At 46.0% G+C, this 12626-nt stretch overlaps 1 protein-coding gene across 6 annotated transcripts in view; it reads left to right on the forward strand.

Moving 5' to 3' along the window:
* Positions 1-10701: 10701 nt before the first annotated feature.
* MAPK9 (mitogen-activated protein kinase 9) overlaps positions 10702-12626 on the forward strand; it is a 54528-nt gene continuing 52603 nt past the window's right edge. For 5 of the 6 annotated variants that reach the window (XM_011976846.1, XM_011976850.1, XM_011976848.1 and 2 more), the window contains exon 1: positions 10704-10874. In XM_011976846.1, coding sequence (XP_011832236.1) covers positions 10753-10874 — 122 coding nt within the window. In that variant the 5' untranslated portion in view covers positions 10704-10752. Of the gene's footprint in view, positions 10875-12626 lie in introns of all 6 variants that reach the window. The other variant, XM_011976847.1, reaches the window with a different exon arrangement.

The raw sequence follows: 12626 nt of genomic DNA on the forward strand, positions 1-12626 counted from the left end.
AGCTGCACTCCTGCGCCGGGTGCCCAGGGGCCCGGGGTCGCGTCCCCGCGACCTTGACCAAGGCACTGACCCTCGCTCTGCCGCGGTTTTGCCTTCAGGAAGGTGGGGAAACGCCTCTTCTGGACAGGGTTGTTGTCAGGCTGTGTGACTGTATGCAGACGCCTGGGCAGGACACCGGTGGACATTTGTGGAAGATTGGGCAGGGTGCTGGCCCTTGCTGGTGTGAGAGGTGTAGGAACCCCCTCCTCATCCGCCCAGCCTCCCGCCTCCCCACGCACGCCTCCCTTGCCTTGTCATTGCACACTCAGTGTCCAGCAGTGCCAGAGGGGACCCAGCCCACATCCCTTACCACCACACCCCTCTCCCAGAAGACTGCTGCCCCAGTCCACTCATCTCGCCCGCCTTGAACATGCCAGCCCGCATTTGCCCCAGGACCTTTGTATTTGCTGTTTCCTCGTCTTTGGAGTTGTCCGTGATCTTGGCACAGGTAGCTCCTTCTGCTCCTTCCTCTGACCAGATGTCTGGGTTTGGGTGAGGCCCTCCTCGACCACCCTCTTTCTTCCCTTAGTCATGCTATTTCATTATTTTAAAAATTTTCTTCCTAGCTCTTACCTGGTTTGAAACGTTTCTATTTATTTGCCTGTTTATTTTCTGTCTCCCCGACTAGGATGTAACTTTGTGAAAACAGGTAGCTGTCTGATTTGTCCACTGCTTTATCCGCAGTACTTAGAAAGCACACAGTAAGTAGTATCAGCTCAATGAATGAATGAATGATCAAAGAAATGGCCCAGTCTCCCTGTTGTCTCTGCTTTATCTGTTAATTTAGTGACTTCTGATTAACGTATGAAACTTGTAAGCAGATGGAAGCTTGTTCTATTTTGTGAAACATTTTGGTGTCCTTGACCCCTTTAATTGCTAACCGTTGGAACAAGCTGTGATGTAAAATCTCACATTTTTATAATGGTTTAGCTCTAGCTTTCTTCCACACATGCAGGAGACATTTACTGAATTCTGCATTATCTAGGTCATGCTTTCTGCTAGGCCCTACGGACACAAGGCAGATAGCAACAGGGTCCCTTTCCGAAGAGAGCCCAGGAGCCCAGTAGAGAAGGCAGGCATGCAGACACTTAGTTCCAGGACTGTGCAACCCTTGCTGTCCTGGAGGGGCTATGCCATGGAAATGTGGAGGAGGTGACAGGTGATGCTGGGGGGCCTTGAGGGTGATGAGAAATTTGCTAGGCAGGGAGAGGCAAGAGGTATGAAGGAGCAGGGCCAGGTGTAAGGGCACAGAGTCGTGGGGACTCTGAAGAACTGGAACCTTACCCAGCAGTTTTCTGGAAGAAGGTGGAATTTGACTGGTGCCATGGCTCACGCCTGTAATCTCAGACACTTTGGGAGGCTGACGTGGGAGGATCACTTCAGGCCAGGAGTTCAAGACCAGCCTGGGCAACAGTGAGATCCCTGTCTCTACAAAAAATTTTTGAAAATTAGCTAGGTGTGGTGGCATCCACCTGTAGTCCTAGCTAGTTGGGAGTCTGAGGTGGAAGGATCCCATGAGCCCAGGATTTCGAGCCTGCAGTGAGCTACGATCGCACCACTGTGCTCCAGCCTGGGTGACAGAGCAAGACCCTGTCTCTAAAACAGAAGGCAGCACTCCACATTTGTTCCGATTTTTAAATGTTGGCAATAGCTAATTAATTTTTTTTTTTTTAAATGCTGTGAGCCAAGCCAAATACAGATTCATTCAGCTTGGTTGCAGATTGTCATCCTCCAGGAGTGGCTGTGTGGGAGGGAGGAGTTGTGGGGAGAGCAGGAAAGGTAGCCTAAGGCCAGGAGAGTCAGGCCCTGTTTGCCCAGGTACCAGCCCAGATACTCATTTGATTGTAACTGGAGCCCTGTGGAAACGGAAGCTCAGGAGTTTGAGTAGTCTGCTTCTTAGCAAGCAGCTGGTGAGTGGAATCCGAACCCAGATCTCTCCCCAGATAAGGATTCTTTCCTGAGTCCCTCAGCTCTGAGTATTCTCTTTTGGCTTTTAACTTGTTCTGGAAGAATGACCACCAATCTATTTAATGTTTTCCTTGATTTGACTTTTAAATTTTTCTTCAAAAGGATCCTGCAGAGTGAAAAACAATACTATTTCTGCATAGACTTCTCTGGACAGCTTTGATTTTCCTGGTAATTTAATTTTCAGGGTGCCAGAACATTAATTTGTTCACAGACTAAAATCTGTTTATTTGGTCCCCTGAATAAACATTAGAGGGGATCCTTGAATGTGTCTAAGATAAAATATTCTTAATTTTCTGGATAAAGAAAAGGACCAGGCAAACCAGTTAATAGTGACTAGACCAGTTTTCATGAGACATAAAACAGAGACCAGATTTTTTTTCTTCTTAAGACTATTGATTTGCCAATAGGGCAACTATTTTTGATCTACATACATACAGTAGTTATACCTGACACTTGGTTAGGAAGGTGCCATTTTTACATAATTTTCCTTCAGAATAATTAATTCCTGATATTTTGTACTTGATTGTATGATCCGGTTTCAACATCATTTTTTAAATTTTAACTTTTATTATGGGAATTTTCAAACATATACAAACTAAACAGAATAGCGTTCTGCTTTAACAGTTATTCACTCCTGACCAATCTTGTTTTATCTCTAATGTTATCCTCTTACCCACTTACCACCCATAATTATTTTCAAGGAATTCCTAAATATCATGTCATTTCATTCATTATTTTTCAGGATACTGATTACACAGTGGGTGCCCGGGAAATGTTTGGTAAAGACGAAGCTGAACGGGAGAATACATGTGGTAGGGTAGCTGGGAGCAGTGGTTCAGATCAGGACTTTGAGTCAGACTCCCAGTGGGTCTGCTGCTTATCTGGGTGATGTGCAGAAGCGATCGGGCTCATCTGTAAAACAGACGGGCACAACCTCAGGGTGCTCAGTAGGTATGCAGTAGTTATACAGACGGGCAAAACCTCAGGGTGCTCGGTAGGTACGCAGTAGTTATACAGACGGGCACAACCTCAGGGTGCTCGGTAGGTAAGCAGTAGTTATACAGACGGGCACAACCTCAGGGTGCTTGGTAGGTATGCAGTAGTTATACAGCACACTGCGGTGGGTCTCTAAAGGTCCTGACTCTTTTAAAGGTGAAAAAGTAATAATTCCTTCATATCATCAAATAACTAGTCAATCTTCAAATTTCCAGCTGCCCCATGAATTTTAAGTTTCCTTAACAGTTTGAAGGTAGAGCACGATAAGGTCCATACATTGTTGATTGGTTGATACGTCTTTTAAGTTTCTCTTCATCCATAGATCCCCCTCCTATTTCTTTGTTTTCTTGGTAGTTTATTTGTTGAAGCAATCAAGTTGTTCTGTAGCATTTCCACAGTTGGTATTTGATTGATTGCATCTCTGCAGTGTAATTTAATGTGTTTCTCTGTAATCTCTGTCAGTTAGTGATTGGATCTAGACAAGGCTTGGTCAGATTTAGGGTACATTCCTCCATCAAGATGCCGTCCTAAGTGGGCTCTGCACTTCTTATCTAGAGGTAACCTGAGGCTCTCTGCCTGTCTGTTTTACAGATGAGCCCGATCGCTTCTGCACATCACCCAGATAAGCAGCAGACCCACTGGGAGTCTGACTCAAAGTCCTGATCTGAACCACTGCTCCCAGCTGCCCTACCACATGTATTCTCCCGTTCAGCTTTGTCTTTAACAAACATTTACTGGGCACCCACTGTGTAATCAGTAGAGGATTGAGAAATAAATCAGACACATTTTCTGCCCTTACAGGGTAGAAGTATAAGTAGACTCGCAGTGCAGTCTAAAGTGAATACAGCGAGGGTGGTGACAATGGGAGCGTGCCCAGCACGGTTTGAAGGGAAAGGCTGGAGGAAGAAACATGTAAGAGAAGCAGGTGCTTGAACTAGTGTTTGAAGGAGGATGAAGGTTGACCAGGAGGTCAGAAAGGAGAGGGACGCCATTTCAAGCAGATGGAACAGCTTAGGCAGAGGCCTGCAGGTGTTCAGTAGCTGGGTGTGTCTGCCGATCCCAGGTGGTTTGATATTGCTCAGGATTGGGCCAGAGGACTGCCATCTCCCATGCTGTGCTAGGGAACTGAGTCTTATTCTCAAGGCGGTCAGTCACTGTTGAAGGAGTTCAAATGGTATGGCATGATCACTGCGTATTTTCAACAAATCTCTCTCTTTTTCCATCTCCATAATTTGAAATAATTATAGATTCATAAGAAGTTGCACAAATGGCACAGAGAGGTCCCAGTACCCTTCATCCAGCTTTCTCCAATGGTTATGTATCTTCATAACTATAGTAAAATATCCAAACCAGGAAATTTGGCATTGGAACAATGTGTATAGAGTTCATTGTCATTTTTTATCACATGTGAAAACTCATATAACCACCACCACAATCAAGATTCAAAACTACGTCATCATCCCAAATATCTCCCTGTGCCACTCCCTTACAGCCACAGCACCCTTTTCCCCAGCATTCATAGCTGCTGGCAAGTGCTAATCTAGTCTCCGTCTCTAGACTTTTGTCTTTTCAGGAGTGTTATACTCATGGAGTTAGACAGCCTGTGACTTTTGAGGTTGGCTTTTTTCATAGAATATACTGCCCTCGAGATCCACCCGAGTTGTGGTGTGTTTCAGCCGTTGCTGAGTGGTGTTCCGTGGCATGGGCGTACAGCAGTTAGTTTACCCATGTACCCATTGAAGGACATTCGGGTTGTTTCTAGTTTAGCTATTAAAAATAAAGCTGCTGTGAACATTTGTGTACATATTCTCATGTGGAGTGATTTCTCTGTCTAAAGTGGCATGTGTGCAGTGGTTTGGAGGTCACGGGAATGGCATCTGGGAGAATGCTGCTGCTGTCGCTGGTCCAAGGAGCCATGAGAAGCTGTTACCCAGGCCTCTGGGAGTGGGGGATAGAGAGGGGCAAATAGGCAGGCCTGGGTGCCTGGAAGTGGGGCTGGTGACCGGGATCCTTGCAGGGTCCTGTGGATCCAACAGTGGGTGAGGCGATAACCAAATGCTGGTTGTTCTGTATTGTGGCATATACTGTGGGTTGAGAACTACAGAGGATGGCCCTGAGAGCTGCAAGATTCTCGATTATCCAAGAAAGGTTAAGTTGTTCTACCAAGCTATTCTTCAAAAGAATTACAGTAGGAAGATAGAATAACTTTTAAAATTTTTACTTTCTTTTTTTTTTTTTTTTTGAGACGGGAGTCGCTCTGTCACCCAGGCTGGAGTGCTGTGGCGCGATCTCGGCTCACTGCAAGCTCCGCCTCCCGGGTTCATGCCATTCTCCTGCCTCAGCCTCCTGAGTAGCTGGGACTACAGGTGCCCGCCACCACACCTGGCTAATTTTTTGTAATTTTTTAGTAGAAATAGGGTTTCATCGTGTTAGCCAGGATGGTCTTGATCTCCTGACCTTGTGATCCGCCCGCTTCGGCCTCCCAAAGTGCTGGGATTACAGGCATAAACCACTGCGCCCGGCCAAATTTTTACTATTATTATTATTATTTAACATAGAGATGAAGCCTCACCATGTTGCCCAGGCTGGTCTGGAACTCTTGGGCCTAAGCAATCCTCCTCCCACCTTCGGCCTCCCACAGTGCTGGGATTACAAGTGTGAGCCATCGTGTCCAGCTGGAAAACAGAACAATTTAATGAAAAAAACATCGGCAGCAAGCATTGAGGGTGATTGTGAGAATCTGCTTTTAATCACAGTAGTCAGTTGATTTAAATATCGCATGTCCTGGGTATTCTGAAGCTTTAGTGTGATTCAAGGTTCGCCTGAGTCTGTGGATCACTGAATCGTTGTCATCGTTAGAGGAAAGAGTGTTTTGGTAGGGGAAGTCAGCAGGATGAAATGTGCAGGACTGTGTTCTGGTCCTGGCCAGCCTGCGTGCAAATAGCTTCACTTTCTAAAGGGATGTCAGAATGGTGCTTTGGGAGGAACTTGAATATTGTGGTGAAACACACCTAAATTCAAATCTGGGCCATGCTGAGAATTTGGACAACTTCCTTATTGCCTCTAAGCCTCAGTTTCCTCATTTGCAGAGCGGGGGATAGTCATATGCCCCTCACTAGTTGTTATAAGGGTGTTTATAAATGTGTATCTCAGAGCCAGGCCCACTCTCATGCCTCTAGCCTTACCTGCCTCAAGCCCATCTTCCGTACAAGTGTTAAATGATCATTCTGCAGCTTTTCATTTAACATTTTTTGTTTACTCAGTTTTTAAGTGTGAAATATGTACATTTGAAAAACAGAATAGAAAGTTATGATGGGAAGAAGGTTTCTCATTTCTCGCTATTTCTCTACTTGCTAGCCTTGTGTATGTGCATGTGTGTGCGCACGTGTGTGTGTGTTTACGTAGCTGGGCATCACGTGTTCTCTTCTTCAACTTGCTGTGTTTCCTTTCTGTATCTTAGACATCTTTCCACATTGGTACCTAAAGTCCTTGCATTCTGTTGAATGGCCTTCTTGTACTTTAGTGCCATAATTTATTCAGTCTATGCACAGTGTACATTTTAGATTAGTTCTAGTTTTTTGCCTGTTACAAGAAGTGTTACAAACATCCTTGCACAAATATGTTTGGATGCTTGTACACATATTTGTCAGATACACTTAGAGAATTGTATTTGCCAGTTTAGGATGTGCATGTAACTTTTACTAGCTATTATCTCTATTCTATCCAAAAAAATGTTTTGCCACTTCACAGCTCTCACTGACGTGTGTGAAAGTGCCTGTTTCCTCATGCGTTGGTCGATACTGTGAACAAACCTGAGCTCAGGTCTTGCCTCCTCCTGGAAGCCTCCTTGTAGCGTTCCCTCCCAGTTTGGAGGTGCTCATAGCCTGGGAGGGAGGCAGACCCTACAAAGGCTGTGACAGTGCAGCCTGGCGGGCGCTGCTGAGTGCACAAGTGGCAAGGAGGGAGCCCCATGAGCCCAGTGCTGGACGGACAGTGGCAGCACAGACTGGGAGCCGGGGGAGGAGCCGGCACCTGCTGGGGTGGGAAGTGGAGCAGCGAAGGCAGGGTTGGCTGTATTGCTGATGTGGTTGCATGAAGAATTCTCGCACTTCCCAATCTGTAAAACTGTTCTCTGAGCCTTTTGTTGAAATATCATCTCAATAGAGTTGACTCATGAATAGCTAAATTACATGCTTTCTCAGGTGGCCTTGAGGTTCTTTTGCTCTCACAAAGCCCACGCTTGACAGAGAAGGTGGCTTTAACAGGTTCTCACTTAGGCGACTTTTTTCTCCTGCCCAATAAGGGCACCTTGTTTTAATTTTATAATTATTTTAAATCTTTTTGTTTGTATGTTTTTGAGATGGAGTCTTGCTGTGGCCCAGGCTGGAGTGCAGTGGCATGATCTCGGCTCACTGCAACCTCCGCCTCCCGGTTCAAATGATTTTCCTGCCTCAGCCTCCCAAGTAGCTGGGATTACAGGCACACACTACCACACCCGGCTAATTTTTGTATTTTTAGTAGAGATGGGGTTTCACCATGTTGGCCAGGCTGGTCTCAAACTCCTGACCTCAAGTGATTCCCCGCACCTTGGCCTCCCAAAGTGCTGGGATTACAGGTGTGAGCCACCTCGCCCGGACTATTTTAAATCTTGAGATGGAATTATAATTCTAAAACCTAATACGATTGAATATACTCCCCAAATTTAAAGACGTTAACCTAATATTGTCATAGTCCAAGTATAGGTTGAAAGCAGTTGTAGCAGGGAGAGTTCCAGGGTTGGTCAGCAGGGTTGAGATTGATCTGTCAGTCCCAGTGTGGGCAGGGGTCCTGAATGGGGGCTGGCTCTGTGCCGTAAGGTTGTTGAGGAATCCAGCTGGTGGGCAGCTTTCTGTCTGCAGCATGTGACTTCCGTCTCTGGGTCTGTGACAGCTGATAGCCAGCAGCAAGGAAGAAAGACAGATTGGAGGGCCAGCAGCTTTCTATAAAGAAAAATAATGAAAGTGATCTGGAAGTTGCATACATCACTTCTACCCACATCTTACTAGTCAGCACTTGGTCATCTGGCCATACCTGGCTACTGGGAAAGCTGCCAGGCATCGTCTCTATTCGGACAGCCATTTGTCTAGCAGGAAGAGGGAGGCTTCTCTTATGAAAGCGAGGAAGGGAGGAATGGATCCCCGAGCACCTCAGCACCTGTGCTGCACCTCTGATGCTTTGACAGCTTCCACAGCCCTCAGGACTGAGGCCAGATGGCTCTGCGTGGCTTCTGGGGTCCATAGTGATTTGGCCTCCTTTTCTCTCTCCAGCTTCACTTGCCCTCTACCCAGTCCCTAGTGACTTGTCACATTCTGAATGTGCCTCCACCTCTGCTGCTTCTCCTCCCATTCCCCTAAATCTTGTTCACCCTACTGGGTTTAGGACCCTTGGTGTGCAGGGCCTCTTCCTGAGTGTGTGCTCACTGAGGGCAGGCCACGTGTCCTGGCATAGTGCCTCACCATCCACAGTGGGTGCTCAGCAAACGCTTGGAAGTAACTGTGTCACTGGTGTGTTTGCAGCACAGCAGAGGAATGGCCACCCCCGATAAAGCAGGTGGTAGTGGGTGCCTGCCTTTTTGCTGAGTTGTCTCTAATCCTTTACACTTGTACCCTTGCTAGCCAAGCTGAGCAGTTGCTGTGTTGGGACACAGTCAGTTTGAGCTCTGTGCCTCTACTGTCCATCTCTGGCAAAAGAGTCTAAGGGCGGATGCCGCCTCCTCCATGAAGCCGGCCTTGTGTTCTGCACCCCTGCCAGTGGGTAGGATCTCTTTTGCCTTTTGATTTTGTTTACATTTTGCATATGGCCCTATATTGTCACGTGTAATATAGATAATGGACTCATTGCTCACACTTCTCCCCCAAATAGTGCAGTTCGTGCTGCTTCAAGACTGGTTGCTAGCTGACTACGGCATATCTCTTGCGATACTTACCACTTTCGTGCATACAGGCACCCCCTAAACGTTGAGTGGAATTGTTTCAGCCTCTTGCAAACTGTAAATAAGCTAATCTTTAGAAAAGGATCTTCCTGTAGATGTCAGTAAGATGGAGCAGCGTTGTGGGGAATCAGATCAACAAAGGTTTATTGAATGCCCATGCTGCCCCAAAGACCAGCTTCCTGTCCTCCTGTCCTTAGAGTGTGAGATGCCGTGAGCAAGACAGACCTGCCTCGCACCTCCTACAGCTTAGGGCACAGTGGGGAGCTCCCGAGTCCCCTTCTCACAGCAGTGTGGCCAGCCTGGGGAGCTCCCGAGTCCCCTTCTCACAGCAGTGTGGCCTAGGCAGGTGTTTCAGCTCACTCAATCCTAGACTGCTCCCAGGTAACCTGGAACTGACACTCCTGCTGTGCGGGTTGTATGAGCACCTGTTTGTCCAGCATCTGAAGCGCTGTGGCGTCCCTGGAGTCACTACCTGGCTGGCTGACACATCTTGGCAGGAGTGGTCAGAGTGGCAGCCACACTGCAGCCACCACCCGGAGGATGGGGAGAAGACCGTGGGGCAGTAGTCACTTGGAGAAATTAATTAGTTTGACTCAGTTCTTTATTTAGACTTGTTATTAATGCATTTATTTCCATGTTTAAGGAAAATCCTAGATATCATTGTGTGGAAATACAAATCATCACCACAAAAATCTCATTGGGTTGACGTTAGATATTAGATACTAGAACATAAAGGCAAGGGATTTGACGGAGCTGTAGAATAAAACTTAAATTCTGTAGTCTTAAACAGTATAGAATGTCTACCTATATGATTTTATTGTTGGCTATCTAGTTTTAAAAGACCAAAATACATAGCTCGCTGACTTTTAAATAAGCGTAACCAGATAAGAGCCTCGGAACCACTTGCTGATTTCTGTTTGCTTATTTTCTGTATAAAATCATCCAGCCTCCTGCAGAGCAGGAATCTCAGCCTGTGCCTCAGCCACAGAAAAGCTGCTTTCTGGGCCTGCTGGCCTACACTCAGACGTAGTGAGTCAACCTCATAGTGTTGCTGTTATGGACTACAGGTCACAGCAGAGTTCTTCATATACAGATGCCTACCCTGAAGCCTGGTGGTGATGTGGGACTCTGGGGCTGTGCCAGCTGATGCCGACTCTGGGACCCACCTCCTGAGGCAGGAGCACGTGCTTGGGCACACACAGCACACGGATGCCACCAGGCCTCTAGCAGCCTGTCACTTTGGCATATGAATCTCGCTTTTGGGTTCATCGTTTCAACCAGAATCTATACGCTGAGCAGAACACTGGTCCGTCTGCTTCCCTCTAGGCATTCTAGAAGTGGTCCTTTTGAAGCAATGCCCCGTCTCTGGCTGAGACAGCTAGGAGTAAATGGTTCCGCAGCCGGCAAGCTGATGAGAAGCGGAGAGTGATGTCGTGTTTTCATAGCCAGCAGGAATGCACAGATTCTTTCTCCAACGGTGCTTATTCTCTAGTCCAACCCCCTGAAGTGTGGTCTTGCTGGACCTCAACATTCCTTCCTTTCATAATGGTCCTGGTGCCGCTAAAATGTCTGCATGTTTTTGTGTCTTGCTCAAGTTCAGAACGTGGTCAAATTGACTTTATCAACTTACAGCCACATTGTCTTATATACCAATAAGTTCCGAACGCTGTAAATGAGCTATGTATGTATACTTTCGGTAAGAATGCGTGTTCATTCTGTTTTTCTTTGAAGGAATCTGAAAGTTGCCAGCCCTTCGGAATATTGCATGACACTACATCATGAGCGACAGTAAATGTGACAGTCAGTTTTACAGTGTGCAAGTGGCAGACTCAACCTTCACTGTCCTAAAACGTTACCAGCAGCTGAAACCAATTGGCTCTGGAGCCCAAGGGATTGTTTGGTAAGTATGGTCTGTTTTAATAGCGTGGACTGAGTTTTTGCTGTAATAAAAAGTAAAACTAAAGTGTCAGAATTTAGAAACATTGATGATAAAGAAAAAAAACAAAACTGTGTTATAGGTTTCTGAGCTAAATTGAATCAACTGCTTGCTCTAGTTCTGTGTAGTCAGGCTGTAGGGTACAAACCCATATTCTTAGAACGCTGCAGGAATTTAAATAGGTAGCAGGTTTTCTTTTTTGTTTGTTTCTTTTTTCTTTCATTTTTTTTTTCATTTCTCCTGTCATCGTGATATCAGAGTAATAGGTATGGCAGTGAGTTGTAACAGAAATTTGGAGTTTTATTCATTTCTTCATCATGGCCACCTTCTCCCCCCCTCCCCCTTTTATTCCCAATCACTCCTATTCATTTCTAGGCGCCATCATTGCAGTGCCTTGCCATTCACTGGCAGGATGAGGCCAGTCAGTGTCATTGTCACTCCATGGATTAACCAGGAAGGGATGCTGTGTGAGGGGTTGGGCTGGCCGTCTCTTCCTTGGTGTCTCACTTCAACTGTGTGTCCAGCCCAGAACGTCAGAATCGTTAGTCTGACCCTGAACATTAGTCTCTTGCATGGTAAGACGGTCAGCCGCCGCGGCGTCACGGGCCAGCTCAAGGTAAAGCTCTTCACATGTTTCCTAGACTGCAGTTATCAGCACTTCCCACACTTTTTACCCCTTGTTTTTCTGGGCAGAACTTTTTTTTTTCTTTCCTTTTTTTTTTCTCTCTTTTTTTTTTGGGGGGGTCAATGAAAATAGGATTACCTTTGCGCCTAAAGAAACTGATGAAGTTAAACATCTAATGTTTACAGCTAGTAGACAGAGGGGATTTGAGATAGAAGAAAACTCTTTTGGATGGTCTAGTAGGGGGGTTTACATTTACTTGTAGAGATGTTGGGTTTGGAGAATCTTTACCAATGATTTTTAACTGATCCTCTGTTGTAGAGACCTATGATCAGGGAAACAGTTGTTTTTTCGGCCCTGGCGGCTGCGAGCCCTGGGAGCTAAGACGAAATTGCAGTCCAGAGCTTCTTTGAGAAACTTAGGTGGGAGAAGGGACTGTTTGGAAGGAATGCCCAGCTTGCATCTAAAGTAATGGTGATCCTAACTTCCCAGTGACACAAACTGTTTCGGCACTTAAATCCAGTGTGCCAGAAGAAGTTTTAAAGTTGGCCGGGCGCAGTGGCTCATGCCTGTAATCCCAGTGCTTTGGGAGGCCAAGGTGGGCAGATCACAAGGTCAAGAGATTGAGACCATCCTGGCCAACATGGTGAAACCCTATCTCTACTAAAAATATAGAAATTAGCCAGGTATGGTGGCGCACACCTGTAGTCCCGCTACTCGGGAGGCTGAAGCAGGAGAATCATTTGAACCTGGGAGGCAGAGGTTGTAGTGAGCCAAGATCACGCCACTGCACTCCAGCCTGGGGGACAGAGCGAGACTCCATCTCAAAAAAAACAAAAAAGTTTTAAAGTCAATAGATGATGGTTCAAATTAGGAAACTTTGATGGTAATGGAAAGTTGTAAACAACAAAGCATTCTTTTGATTTATAATCCATCTCCTATTTAGAATTAGATGATAATTTGACAGATAATTTGATGTTTGCACATGAGAGAGAGAGAAAAAGGAGAGAGGGAGCAAGAAGGGAGAAATATCAGAGGTCTTGGGGAGTTGTTTGTGGCTATAAACAGGTAGCTGTTTTATTTTTTTATTTTTT

Source organism: Mandrillus leucophaeus, unplaced genomic scaffold (genome assembly GCF_000951045.1).
Source record: "Mandrillus leucophaeus isolate KB7577 unplaced genomic scaffold, Mleu.le_1.0 Scaffold170, whole genome shotgun sequence".
NCBI classification, from domain to species: domain Eukaryota; kingdom Metazoa; phylum Chordata; class Mammalia; order Primates; family Cercopithecidae; genus Mandrillus; species Mandrillus leucophaeus.